A 14,401-nucleotide genomic window follows, 5' to 3' on the forward strand; every position below is an offset into this window, starting at 1 on the left:
TCCAGCAGCCATTCTACACGTGTGAGATTGCCTGTGTGTGGGCCAGCGAACCCCTCAACCTCATTCTAGGCATTGGGCACTGATCAGGATTGAGAAGCTGGAATGATTTTCTCCACCCCGCATCACCAATTCCAATTACAACTCCTCCACTCCTGTCTAAGATCAGCACAAATCAAGTCACCATTAATCCACATACAACCCACACTGCAAATTACTTCCCCAAAGGAGCCGTTATTCCCCATATAACCCTGGGAAAATGTGGGTCAATTGAAGACAGATGCAGGTGATACCGTAACAGATAAGGAAAAGACAGACTTGTTAAATTAATACTTTGTATCCGTTTTCATGATAGAGGAAGAGGACAGAATACCAGTGGTACAAGAGAACCTAAAAATAAGTCATGAGGAGGAACTTTTTGGATTTAATATAAGTAAGAAAATGGTAATGGAGAAAAAAATGGGACTTAGGATAGACAACTCTTCAGGACCAGATGCTTTCCACCCCACTGTATTGAAAGAAACAGATGGGGAAATTGCAGATACCTTTGTCATACTTTTCCAAAGCTCTCTGGATTTGGGAATAGTGCCTTTGGATTGGAAAATTGCAATTGTCACTCCATTACTGAAAAAAAGAGGGAGGGAGAAAACAAGAAACTACAGACCTGTCAGTTTAAAGGGCTTAAGGGGTTGAGTGGCCTATTTCTGTTCCTATGTCCTTTCCTAACACACTCTACAGCATACACTTCCCCACAGCAGCCATAACCCCACATATAACTCAAATACATATATACTGTTACTTTAGGACTTCAGTTTATTGCTAACTGTACCTTGCAAGAAGCTGATTCTTATCTCTGGGTGTTTCTGCATCAGGTATCCCATGAAGAACTTGCTGCCCAAATACTGAATCGGGATAAAAGCTCCATATTTGGGAATTCCTGCTTCATGAGGAGTGCACTCAAACCATTCTGCAAAAGACAGAAGAATCTGCTTTCTGTTGGCTGCTGGCCTTGTTAATAAAATTATTACACCAAGTTGCATTTCATACTGAAATAGAAGGACCATTTTCACACAGCCCTGGATCCCCAAGACTCTCAGCTCATGAACTGTTTACATTGTACATTGTTTACATTGTACATTAATGATTTAGACGAGGTGATTAAATGTAGTATCTCCAAATTTGCGGATGACACTAATTTGGGTGGCAGTGTGAGCTGCGAGGAGGATGCTATGAGGCTGCAGAGTGACTTGGATAGGTCAGGTGAGTGGGCAAATGCATGGCAGATGAAGTATAATGTGGATAAATGTGAGGTTATCCACTTTGGTGGTAAAAACAGAGAGACAGACTATTATCTGAATGGTGACAGATTAGGAAAAGGGGAGGTGCAACGAGACCTGGGTGTCATGGTACATCAGTCATTGAAGGTTGGCATGCAGGTACAGCAGGCGGTTAAGAAAGCAAATGGCATGTTGGCCTTCATAGCGAGGGGATTTGAGTACAGGGGCAGGGAGGTGTTGCTACAGTTGTACAGGGCCTTGGTGAGGCCACACCTGGAGTATTGTGTACAGTTTTGGTCTAACTTGAGGAAGGACATTCTTGCTATTGAGGGAGTGCAGCGAAGGTTCACCAGACTGATTCCCGGGATGGCGGGACTGACCTATCAAGAAAGACTGGATCAACTGGGCTTGTATTCACTGGAGTTCAGAAGAATGAGAGGGGACCTCATAGAAACGTTTAAAATTCTGACGGGTTTAGACAGGTTAGATGCAGGAAGAATGTTCCCAATGTTGTGGAAGTCCAGAACCAGGGATCACAGTCTAAGGATAAGGGGTAAGCCATTTAGGACCGAGATGAGGAGAAACTTCTTCACCCAGAGAGTGGTGAACCTGTGGAATTCTCTACCACAGAAAGTAGTTGAGGCCAATTCACTAAATATATTCAAAAGGGAGTTAGATGAATTCCTTACTACTCGGGAGATCAAGGGGTATGGTGAGAAAGCAGGAAGGGGGTACTGAAGTTGCATGTTCAGCCATGAACTCATTGAATGGCGGTGCAGGCTAGAAGGGCTGAATGGCCGACTCCTGCACCTATTTTCTATGTTTCTATGAAATGGCAATGACCTTGTGCTCATCGAGGCGAGGCATGTTGGTGCTTGGGAACGGCACACTTTCCACTTTGGTCACCCAGCATCAGCAGCAAGCGCCTCCAGGAGTTAGTTGCAGAGTAACAGCAACTTTATCCTAGACCTGCAAGGCCAGTGCATAGCCCACTCACCTTACGATGCCTGTTTACGAAATGATACTGGGAGCCTCGCAATATTATTCAAGCACTGTCAGGGTATTCTCCTGATGAGGTGATGGGATGAGATGGCCAGGTGTACAATCCACCTGCATAGAAAGCTTAAGTGTGCAGTGCACCAATTGGCAGCCCCACAGCAGAAAAGGCACTATGACAATAACTACATTCTCCCCTCAACATCAATAGGACTCTCTTAGTATACATTATAAGAACATAAGAAATAGGAGTAGGCCATTTGGCTCCTCGACTCTGCTCCGCCATTCAATGAGATCATGGCTGATCTGATCTTGGCCTCAACCCCGCTTCCCTTCCCACTTCCCATAACCCTTGACTCCCCTATCGTTCAAAAATCTATCTATCTCCACCTTAAATATATTCAATGACGCAGTCTCCATAGCTCTCTACGGTAGAGAATTCCAATTCCAATCCTTATTCTGAATCTATGGCCCCACGTTCGAGATTCCCACACGGGCGGAAACATCCTCTCTGCATCTGCCTTGTCGAACCCGCTCAGTATCATATATGTTTCAATAAGAGCATAAGAAATAGGAGCAGGAGTAGGCCATTTGGCCACTTGAACCTGCTTCGCCATTTAATAAGATCATGGTTGATCTGATCATGGACTCAGCTCCACTTCCCTGCCTACTCCCCATAACACTTTATTCCCTTATCACTCAAAAATCTGTCGCTCTCCGCCTTAAATATATTCAATGATCCAGCCTCCACAGCTCTCTGGGGTAGAGAATACCACAGATTTACAACCCTCAGAGAAGAAATTCCTCTTATTCTGAGACTATGTCCCCTAGTTTTAGTATCCTTGATGAGTGGAAATATCCTCTCTGCATCCACCTTGTCAAGCCCCCTCATTATCTTACATGTTTCGATAAGATCACCCCTCATTCTTCTGAACTTCAACCTGCTCAACCTATCTTCATAAGTCAATCCCCTCATCTCCGGAATCAACCTAGTGAACCTACATAAGAAATAGGAGCAGGAGTGGGCCAAACGGCCACTTGAACCTGCTCCGCCATTTAATACGATCATGGCTGATCCGATCATGGACTCAGGTCCACTTCCCTGCCCGCTCCCCATAACCCCTTATCGGTTAAGAAACTCTCTATTTCTGTCTTAAATTTATTGAATGTCCCAGCTTCCACAGCTCTCTGAGGCAGCGAATTCCACAGATTTACAACCCTCAGAGAAAAAATTCCTCCTCATCTCAGTTTTAAATGGGCGGCCCCTTACTCTAAGATTATGCCCCCTAGTTCTAGTCTGCCCTATCAGTGGAAACATCCTCTCTGCATCCACCTTGTCAAGCCCCCTCATAATCTTATATCTTTCGATAAGATCACCTCTCATTCTTTTGAATTCCAATGAGTAGAGGCCCAACCTACTCAACCTTTCCTCATAAGTCAACCCCTTCATCTTCGAATCAACCTAGTGAACCTTCTCTGAACTGCCTCCAAAGCAAGTATATCCTTTCGTAAATATGGAAACCAAAACTGCACGCAGTATTCCAGGTGTGGCCTCACCAATACCCTGTATAACTGTAGCAGGACTTCCCTACTTTTATACTCCATCCCCTTTGCAATAAAGGCCAAGATTCCATTTGCCTTCCTGATCACTTGCTGTACCTGCATACTAACCTTTTGTGTTTCATGCACAAGTACCCCCAGAATCTTCTCTGAACAGCCTCCAAAGCAAGTATATCCTTCCTTAAATACGGAGACCAAAACTGTACGCATTACTCTAGGTGTGACCTCACCAATACTGTTATGTAATGATGTGTGTATCGTCCCAGTACCTTAAATGTAATGTAAGCACTATGCCACACCACAGAGGACGCTGTGGTGGGAACCTGGTAGTACCTGCAACAGGCTATATAAGGCTGGACAACACACCTGAGAGGCACTCTGGAGCTGAACAATAAAGGACGAAGGTTACAGCAGTTAAATTTACACCAGACCGTGTGGAGTTAGTGATTTGTGTGCTACATACACCACAAATACCTTGTATAAAATCACCTCTCATGCTTCTAAATTCCATTGTGTATAGGCCCAACTTTCTTCGTAAGACAACCCTTTCATCTGAGGAATCAACATAGTGAACCTTCTCTGAACTGCCTCCAATGCAAGTATATCCCTCCTTAAATAAGGAGAACAAAATGTACGCTGTACTCCAGGTGTGTTCTCACCAATGCCCTGTACAGTTGTAATAAGACTTCTCCAGTTTTATACTCCATCCCCCTTCTACCCACCCCATGGATCAATAGGAAACTCTATACCCAACAGGCACATAAGTAATAGGCAGTTCCTCCGAGTGAAAAGTCCCACCTCAGCAAATATAAATGAGACCCCAAATCCCTAACTGACTAGCTCTCAGTTCTGGGGGGTACATGTTGAGTTATAAGATCTGTACCTGCAAAATCTGTAGCGCTGGCGTCCAACTTCACGTGAAGACCGGCGTAGATGGGATATGGGTTCTGCCCTCTTCTCACAGCTTTCTGCTGGTCTGACAGCTTGCTTTTACTTGCCTGATTACAAAGACATTACTTTAAGCATTTCATACACTCTCACTGAGCATTTAAAACTGGCTTTTTTGGGTAAAAGGCAACGAACGTTTTTATTGACAGTAAATGCTACTTTTTGGGGAAGATTACCCAGGACTCTGACACTCACGGAAACTCATCACCAGGTTCAAGCATCACCCAATCAAGCTACGGATAAATAGAGTTTCTGTTTGCCTTACACTGTCTCTCACTGATTCAAGCTCAGAGAATGTTAATGGAGGGTAGTCACAGCAAAAGTTCAGGGGTCCCCAAGTATGGGTAGGTGTGCTGCTGCAGTTTAACCTCCCAGAGCGCTGGTAAGCTTTCCATTGCTTAGCAGGCTTGGAATAATTTGCCCAGTGGGCTCTGACTTGCAGATTATTGGGAGCTGTACGGGAAATATTCCCGAACCCAGTGACAGGTCTCCCTTCCACCAGCCAGGCTGGCTGCTCAATTAATACCAGTGCCTTGGAGAACTGTCCATCAGGAATACTGGATTACGAAGTGTGCCACAGAGGATTGGCTCAGTTCCAACCTCCCACCAAATGTGTCACCTTGGAGTAATCTCGATCCAAAGCTTACCACCTCTACCACTCCCAACCAGAGATCTGACTCCTCACTCAGCAGACTGCAGATACCAAGAACGTCCCCATAAAGAGAAGCACAACTCATTGGGGCCAAGTTTCGGCCTGAGTTGCTCCTGTTTTTTTGGAGCAACTGGTTTAGAATGGAGTATCTTAGAAATTGCAATTCTCAGCATTTAGTTTGCTCCAGTTCTAGTCAGTTAGAACAGTTTCAGTTTGGAACCGACTTTTTTTCCCAAAAGGGTGCGTGTCCGGTCACTTACGCCTGTTTTCAAAGTTTAGGCAGTGAAAACTTACCCCAAACTAACTTAGAATGGAGTAAGTGTAGATTTTTGTACGCTCAGAAAAACCTTGTCTACACTTAGAAAATCAGGCGTAGGTTATAAATCAGGCGTAGGGAATGGGGGGGGGGGGGGTTTAAAGGGAAGTTTGCAAACATTAAACACTTCAGTTTTACAAATAAAGAGCCATCATCAATAATAAATTATATCAATAAATCACTGTTGTAATGTGGGAAATGTGGCAACCAATTTGCGCACAGCAAGCTCCCACAAATAGCAATGTGATAATGACCAGATAATCTGTTTTAGTGATGTTGATTGAGGGGTAAATACTGGCCTGGACACTGGGGATAACTTCTCTGTCTTCTTTGAAATAGTGCCATGGGATTTTTTTACATTCACCTGACAGGGTAGACGGTGCCTCGGGTTTACACACTATCCGAAAGGCAGCACTTCCAACAGTGCAGCACTGCCTCAGTACTGTACTGGAGTGTCAACGTAGATTTATGTGCTCAAGTCTCTGGAGTGGGACTTGAACCTACAACCTTCTGCCACAGAAGAGAGGGTGCTACCCACTGAGCCACAGCTGATAAGGGTAGGGGGGTGTTACTGGAGTTTCCCATTGCTTTTCCAACTAGGACTACATTATCCATCAGTGTATGAACAGATCAATGGAGGATAGCAAGTGATTGAAACCAACTCGATAACCTAGATTTCTTACACATACCAGGCATACTCACCACCAACTTCTTCATCTAAAAGAGGCATGTGGCTACTATGAAGCTGATTCCACCTCTAGGCTTGACAGGCCAGTGTTAGGAGGTGCCCTCCCTCCCTCGAACTCTCCCTCCCTCGAACTCTCTTCCATTTTTGCCACCTCAGTTTGATCCTAGATCTCACACATGGTCAGGGGTTGTGAACACATCCTTTTATACATGAGCACCATAACCCGCACTGGGATGAAATACACCAGAGCAGCCTTCACCCCCTTCTTGATGTGAACCTGTGTCCAAGTTAAAGCTTCAAATCATCAGAACTCCAGATATTGATGTGAATCAATAATCGCAACAGGTGTCCCTTACCCAACCACATCACATTGGTGTTCCCATGCCTCGAGATAGTAAGTGAAATGCTTTAGATCCCCAAGTGAATCTGCCAGCATATCAACTGCAAAAAGTGGCAATTCATTCAGAAACGCCTGCCGCAGACTGATGAAAAGAAAGCTTCATCATAGGTCATTGAATCACTTCCTGCATGAAACTACCAGATTGTCATAAAAACCCATCTGCTTCACTAATGTCCTTTAGGGAAGGAAATCTGCCGTCCTTTACCAATCTGGCCTATATGTGACTCCAGACCCACAGCAATGTGGTTGACTCTTAACTGCCCTCTACTGTTCAAGGCGGCGGCTCACCACCACCTTCTCAAGGGCAATTAGGAATGGGCAATAAATGCTGGCCTCTCCAGTCATGCTCACATCCCTTCAATGAATATAAAAAATAATAGGGAACATTTCTGTGTTATAATGACTTTACATAAGCACAGTAAGACGAGCCTCGTATCTGCTGCCTCTCGGTATCTGTGTCAGCTACGAGAGCCCAGTGGTTAGAAACATAGAACATAGGTGCAGGAGTAGGCCATTCGGCCCTTCGAGGCTGCACCCCCATTCAATGGGTTCATGGCTGAACATGCAACTTCAGTACCCCATTCCTGCTTTCTCACCATACCCCTTGATCCCCCTAGCAGTAAGGACGACATCTAACTTCTTTTTGAATATATTTAGTGAATTGGCCTCAACAACTTTCTGTGGTAGAGAATTCCACAGGTTCACCACTCTCTGGGTGAAGAAGTCTCTCCTCATCTCGGTCCTAAATGGCTTACCCCTTATCCTTAGACTGTGACCCCTGGTTCTGGACTTCCCCAACATTGGGAACATTCTTCCTGCATCTAACCTGTCTAAACCCGTCAGAATTTTAAACGTTTCAATGAGATCCCCTCTCATTCTTCTGAACTCCAGTGAATACAAGTCCATTTGATCCAGTCTTTCTTGATATGTCAGTCCCGCCATCCCGGAAATCAGTCTGGTGAACCTTCGCTGCACTCCCTCAATAGCAAGAATGTCTTTTCTCAAGTTAGGAGACCAAAACTGTACACAATACTCCAGGTGTGGCCTCACCAAGGCCCTGTACAACTGTAGTAACGCCTCCCTGCCCCTGTACTCAAATCCCCTCGCTATGAAGGCCAACATGCCATTTGCTTTCCTAACCGCCTGCTGTACCTGCATGCCAACCTTCAATGACTGATGTACCATGACACCCAGGTCTCGTTGCACCTCCCCTTTTCCTAATCTGTCACCATTCAGATAATAGTCTGTCTCTCTGTTTTTACCACCAATAAGATGGCAAGCTTCACACGGCAACTAGGTTATGGCACATTGTAAGTTGTGAAACTGAATTCAATAAATTTGGTCATTTGTTTGTTTCCAGAAACGTTGTTCAAAAAGGAATCTGCCATCCCTACCTGGTCTACCCTACATGTGACTCCGAGACTGGGGGGGGGGGGGGAAGAGAGAGAGCGACTGGGGGTGGGGGGGTGAGGGGTGAGACTAGGGAGGGTTGGGGGGGGGGGGGGGGGAGTGAGAGACTTGGGGGGGGGGGGGGAAAGAAAGTGAGAGACTCTGTGGGGGGAGTGAGAGAGACTGGGGGGGGGCGGGGGGAGTGAGAGAGACTGGGGTTGGGGGGGGGGGGGAGAGAAGTGAGAGAGACTGGGGGAGGGGGAGAGAAAGAGCGACTGGGGGGAGAGTGGGGGTGGGGAAAGAGTGAGAGACTCTGCGGGGAGGGAGGGTGGGGGGAGTGAGAGAGACTGGGGGGGGCAGGGGAAGTGAGAGAGACTGGGGGGTGGAAAGAGAGAGAGCGACTGGTGGGAGAGAGAGACAGGGAGACTGCGGGGGGGGGGGGGGGGAAGTGAGAGAGACTGGGGGGGGGGGGGAAGTAAGAGAGACTGGGGGGCGGGGGGAGTGAGAGAGACTGTGGGGGGGAGTGAAAGAGACTTGGGGGGGGGGGGGAGTGAGAGACTGGGGAGGCGGGTGAGAGACTGGGGGGGGGGGGGTGGGGGGAGCGAGAGAGACTGTGGGGGGGAGGGGGGGGGGGAGTGAGAGAGACTTGGGGGGGGGGGAAGTTAGAGACTGGGGGGGCGGGTGAGAGACTGGGGGGGGGGGGTTGTGAGAGAGACTGCAGGGGGGGAAAAGAGACTGGGGGGAGAGGGAGGAATGGGCTGCATCATCCCAACCACCACTGAAATACCGAGGGCCCATGTGCCTCCAACACAATGCTATTCCCAGCTCCATAGTGTGGCTTGAAAGCAAGTTGGCTTATGACACTAATTTTCTAGACCATTTATTGCTGCCCTCCTGACCTAAAGCAGGTTTCAAACTGTCAGCCGTGGCTCAGTGGGTAACACTCTGGACTCTTAGTCAGAAGGTTGTGGTTTCAAGCCCAACTCCAGAGACTTGAGCACATGACATAGGTTGGCACTCCACTGCAGTGCTGCACTGTCGGAGGTGTCATTTTTCAGATGAGACGTTAAACCGAGGTCCCGTCTGCCCTCTCAGATGAATGTCTATTTATCCCTCAACCTGCAGCTAAAAACAAATGATTTGGTCATTTATCGCATTTCTGTTTGTGGGACCTTGCTGTGCTCAAGTTGGCTGTGTGTTTCCTTCATGACAATATATTTCATTGGCTGTAAAGTGCTTTGGGACATCCTGTAAAAGGCACTATATAAATGCAAGTTTCTTCAATAATTTGGTGTTTAATTTCATCAAGAACTCCCTGAGCCACACAGGGGGGAGGCAACCGATCATTTTCCTGGGCTCTGCCATGGTCTGTTGGAAGGTGTCTGTGAGGAACATGGGAAATTCTATGGAGATGTGCTTTTCCACAATGAGTCTGAGATCAAGCAGTCAAATCTCCTGTGGTGATGGCAATAGGGGTGTTAAGTTCTGACCAGTTGACAGGCTCATTTCAATCTTATCCCAAATCAAAGCGAAAGATTTTCACATGACCACTATAGGTGGTACAGGATGACCACAAGTAGGGGAGAACCAAAGTTTAACAGATATGCAGAGAAGGTTATCCAACACCGTACCTCCGCATGTATACATGAGTCAATGATGAGCCCCCACAGGTCTGTAATGGATGCACTCTTCCCTGATCGACTCTTCTCTACCAAAGTATTGATGTAATACCCCAAACGATCCTTGGACAGGATGCTGGTCTTGCTCTTGATCACTTGCTTCTTGGCTTTCCCAATTGGTCCTTTCAAATTCTTCACGGACCAATCAGAATCCTGATACAGTGTAGACATACACCTGGTGAGAAATTACTTTGGTTTAAAAACCTGTAAGTGACAGTGTGTTGTTTGTCAGGTTAACATGTTGCGAGGTAGCACATTCACGGGAATCGCTACCTAGTTATTATAGGTGACGAATCATGACACCAAAAAAAATAATTATTTCAAGTTGCTGGTGTGTATACTGTCCTCAGCATTGGGAATGGGTTGACATCCAATATGCTGCTTATATTATTTGTGATCACTGCTCCCCATCAGGATATTTATTCTCACTCCCCATCTTCCTTCCACCCTCCAGCCAACATTCTCTCTGCCTCCTCCGTTTCCATCAGGGCATTGGGTATTCTTCCACAGGTGCAGGCAGCTCTCCTCACCTGAAGTTACTGTTTATCACACGAGTTTACAAAGCATCAGCTGAGTATTCAGCCCGGGACATAATCTCGCCCAGTCCAGAGATACAGGGGCTGAAATTTACCCCAGCCGGAAACAGGGCACATCTACCATTTCTCTTGTGTTTTGGCCGCTGCAATGGATGCAGCAAACCATCTCGCGAAATTCAGCTCTGTCGTTTTTTTTCAAGCGGGGCGGAAGTCGGTCATAATGGGGGCGGGAGTGAAGTGTCCGTCCTAAGAGGGGCGGAAGTGGGGATGGGTGGAACGTCTGCCGCTGTCAGTCATCAGCGCCGGGCTGGTGACGTCATCGTTCAGTTAAAGGGGAGAGCCGCTGCGAGCTCAGTAGCTTTTTAAGTTCGGTCCACTGAGCCACCAGGGAGAGTTTTGGCCGACCCAAGAGGGGGTACCAAGCTGCCCGTGAATGGACGTCACACTGCCGTGTTACACACACTTCAAACATAGTGCACCCACAGAAAAAATTGTTGGGGACACCGAGCGCTGGTCGGAAGATTTTCTCATGTGAATTTTGCTTACGGGGCGGGACATCGGTGGTGTGCGCTTTGATGACGCACTTAGGAAGGTTCGGCAGCAGTGAGTGGGGACCGCCAGAAATACCACCGGGAGAATTTCGTGAGCGGTGGCCATTCGACTCCACCGCTTTCCGGCGGTAACAAGTCTTATCGGAAGGCTAAATTTCAGCCCCACAGTCTCACCCAGTCCAAAGATAGGCCCACCCGGTCCAGAGACAGTCTCACCCACTGCAAACATAGACCCACCCAGTCCAGAGAGTCTCATCCGATCTCACCCAGTCCAGAGACACAGTTCTAAATGTGCAGTTTCACACATGCCAAAACCTGTCTAACCCTAGTGGCAGTTTTTAAATGAGCGAGTCTCGATGGTGAATATCAACATCACGATGGAAAGCCTGGCTGATTATTCCCCAAGGATCTTAGGCCAGGTAAGTCATCAAAACCCTTATGCCCCCAATCCAGAAGATCCCCCACAGTGCTTACAATTACTCAGCGCCGAGCTTACGGCACGCATCTTGCCGTAGGCAATTAGGCTCATACAGCAGTGCCTTGTCTCCAGTCGTTTTGGACCCCCTTGCCAATGGACCAAGACCGTGCTCAGCTAAGCCCGTGTGGTAGCCGGTGTGCTGCGGCCACCCCACGTTAAAAGAACTCACGCACAGGCATCTTCCACCCTTTAATATGAAGTTCGGAACGTGAAACGTCAGGACCCTCATGGACAACTCCAACAGCGACGGGCCGGAACGCCGCACCGTCATAGTTGCCCGGGAACTTAGACGCTAACGACTATCTGCCCCACCTGTGGCAGAGACTGTAATTCCCGCATTGGACTATTCAGCCACCTAAGGACTCATTTTTAGAGTCTTTCTTGATTTCAAGGGACTGCCTATGATGATGATGACAATTAGTGAATTATGAGGGCAGAGTAACTAAAGTAAATGTTGGTCCCTTAGAAGATGAGAAGGGGGATTTAATAATGGGAAATGTGGAAATGGCTGAGACCTTAAACAATTATTTTGCTTGGGTCTTCACAGTGGAAGACACAAAAACCATGCCAAAGATTGCTGGTCACGGGAATGTGGGAAGGGAGGACCTTGAGACAATCACTATCACTAGGGGGGTAGTGCTGGACAGGCTAATGGGACTCAAGGTAGACAAGTCCCCTGGTCCTGATGAAATGCATCCCAGGGTATTAAAAGAGATGGCGGAAGTTATAGCAGATGCATAATCTACCAAAATTCTCTGGACTCTGGGGAGGTACCAGCAGATTGGAAAGCAGCTAATGTAACGCCTCTATTTAAAAAAGAGGACAGACGAAAGGCAGGTAACTATAGGCCGGTTAGTTTAACATCTGTCGTGGGGAAAATGCTTGAAGCTATCATTAAGGAAGAAATAATGGGAAATCTAGATAGGAATAGTGCAATCAAGCAGACGCAACATGGATTCATGAAATGGAAATCATGTTTAACTAATTTACTGGAATTCTTTGAGGATATAACGAGCATGGTGGATAGAGGTGTACCGATGGATGTGGTGTATTTAGATTTCCAAAAGACATTCGATAAGGTGCCACACAAAAGGTTACTGCAGAAGATAAAGGTACGCGGAGTCAGAGGAAATGTATCAGCATGGATAGAGAATTGGCTGGCGAACAGAAAGCAGAGAGTCGGGATAAACGGGTCCTTTTCGAGTTGGAAATCGGTGGTTAGTGGTGTGCCACAGGGATCGGTGCTGGAACCACAACTGTTTACAATATACATAGATGACCTGGAAGAGGGGACAGAGTGTAGTGTAACAAAATTTGCAGATGACACAAAGATTAATGGGAAAGTGGGTTGTGTAGAGGACACAGAGAGGTTGCAAAGAGATTTAGATAGGTTAAGCAAATGGGCTAAGGTTTGGCAGATGGAATACAATGTCGGAAAATGTGAGGTCATCCACCTTGGAAAGAAAAACAGTAAAAGGGAATATTATTTGAATGGGGAGAAATTACAACATGCTGCAGTGCAGAGATCCCAAAAAGTTAGTTTGCAGGTGCAGCAGGTAATCAGGAAGGCAAATGGAATGTTGGCCTTCATTGCGAGAGGGATGGAGTACAAAAGCAGGGAGGTCCTGCTGCAACTATACAAGATATTGGTGAGGCCGCACCTGGAGTACTGTGTGCAGTTTTGGTCACCTTACTTAAGGATATACTAGCTTTGGAGGTGGTACAGAGACGATTCACTAGGCTGATACCGGAGATGAGGGGGTTACCTTATGATGATAGATTGAGTAGACTGGGTCTTTACTCGTTGGAGTTCAGAAGGATGAGGGGTGATCTTATAGAAATATTTAAAATAATGAAAGGGATCGACAAGATAGAGGCAGAGAGGTTGTTTCCACTGGTCGGGGAGACTAGAACTAGGGGGCACAGCCTCAAAATACGGGGGAGCCAATTTAAAACCGAGTTGAGAAGGAATTTCTTCTCCCAGAGGGTTGTGAATCTGTGGAATTCTCTGCCCAAGGAAGCAGTTGAGGCTAGATCATTGAATGTATTCAAATCACAGATAGATAGATTTTTAACCAATAAGGGAATTAAGGGTTACGGGGAGCGGGCGGGTAAGTGGAGCTGAGTCCACGGCCAGATCAACCATGATCTTTTTGAATGGCGGAGCAGGCTCGAGGGGCTAGATGGCCTACTCCTGTTCCTAATTCTTATGTTCTTATGTAGGCAGTTGAGGGATGAACACAATTACAATGCCTGTGCAGTAGTGGCAGTGCTAGGACCCTGGGGAGTGCACATTCTGTAGACCCACCGCTCAGATTCTCTTCTATCTGTAAATTCTCATCCTTGTTTTCAAATCTTTCCATGGACGGTGCCCGTCTCTATCTCTCTGACCTTCCCTCAGCCCTACAACCCTCCAAGATCTCCGCAGTAATCTAATTCTGGCATTTCCGCATCACCAATTTTCTTCACCCCACTACTGCCAGCCAAGCTTTCAGCTGCCTAGGCCCCAAGCTCTGGAATTTGTTCCCCAAACCTCTCTGCCTCTCTCTCCTCCTTTAAGACGCTACTTGAAGCCTATCTCCAACTGTCCTAACATCTCTTTCTGTGGCTCGGTGTGTAATTTTGTGTGATAATGGTCTATGAAGCGCATCAGTTAAAGGCGCTATATAAATACAAGTTGTTGCTGTTCCTTGACTTCCCCACAAGGTGAGTTTGACTGCCCAGCCGAGTTATCGGTGAGAGCTCAGAACACTGGCCTAGGGGGAGGGGAGTCTCTTCCCCTCAAGTGCGTATGATTTCAGAGCGACCTAGGAACAGCATCAGCCACTTTGTCCGGCCTGGGGCCAAAGGCCACTGAACTGTTCCTTTAATTATCATCCAGAAAGGCTGCACAGGTAAGGGAATGTGGCGCTGGAGGGTTAGGAACCATTCAGC

At 47.0% G+C, this 14,401-nt stretch overlaps 1 protein-coding gene across 4 annotated transcripts in view; it reads right to left on the minus strand.

Moving 5' to 3' along the window:
* LOC139263138 (cytosolic phospholipase A2 zeta-like) overlaps positions 1-14,401 on the minus strand; it is a 202,217-nt gene that overhangs the window by 36,736 nt on the left and 151,080 nt on the right. For all 4 annotated transcript variants that reach the window (XM_070878746.1, XM_070878745.1, XM_070878743.1 and 1 more), the window contains 3 exons: positions 9,855-10,077; positions 4,714-4,828; positions 827-964 (listed from right to left, as the gene is read on the minus strand). In XM_070878746.1, coding sequence (XP_070734847.1) covers positions 827-964; positions 4,714-4,828; positions 9,855-10,077 — 476 coding nt within the window. The remainder of the gene's footprint in view (positions 1-826; positions 965-4,713; positions 4,829-9,854; positions 10,078-14,401) is intronic.

This window comes from Pristiophorus japonicus, chromosome 4, assembly GCF_044704955.1.
Source record: "Pristiophorus japonicus isolate sPriJap1 chromosome 4, sPriJap1.hap1, whole genome shotgun sequence".
Lineage (NCBI taxonomy): Eukaryota > Metazoa > Chordata > Chondrichthyes > Pristiophoridae > Pristiophorus > Pristiophorus japonicus.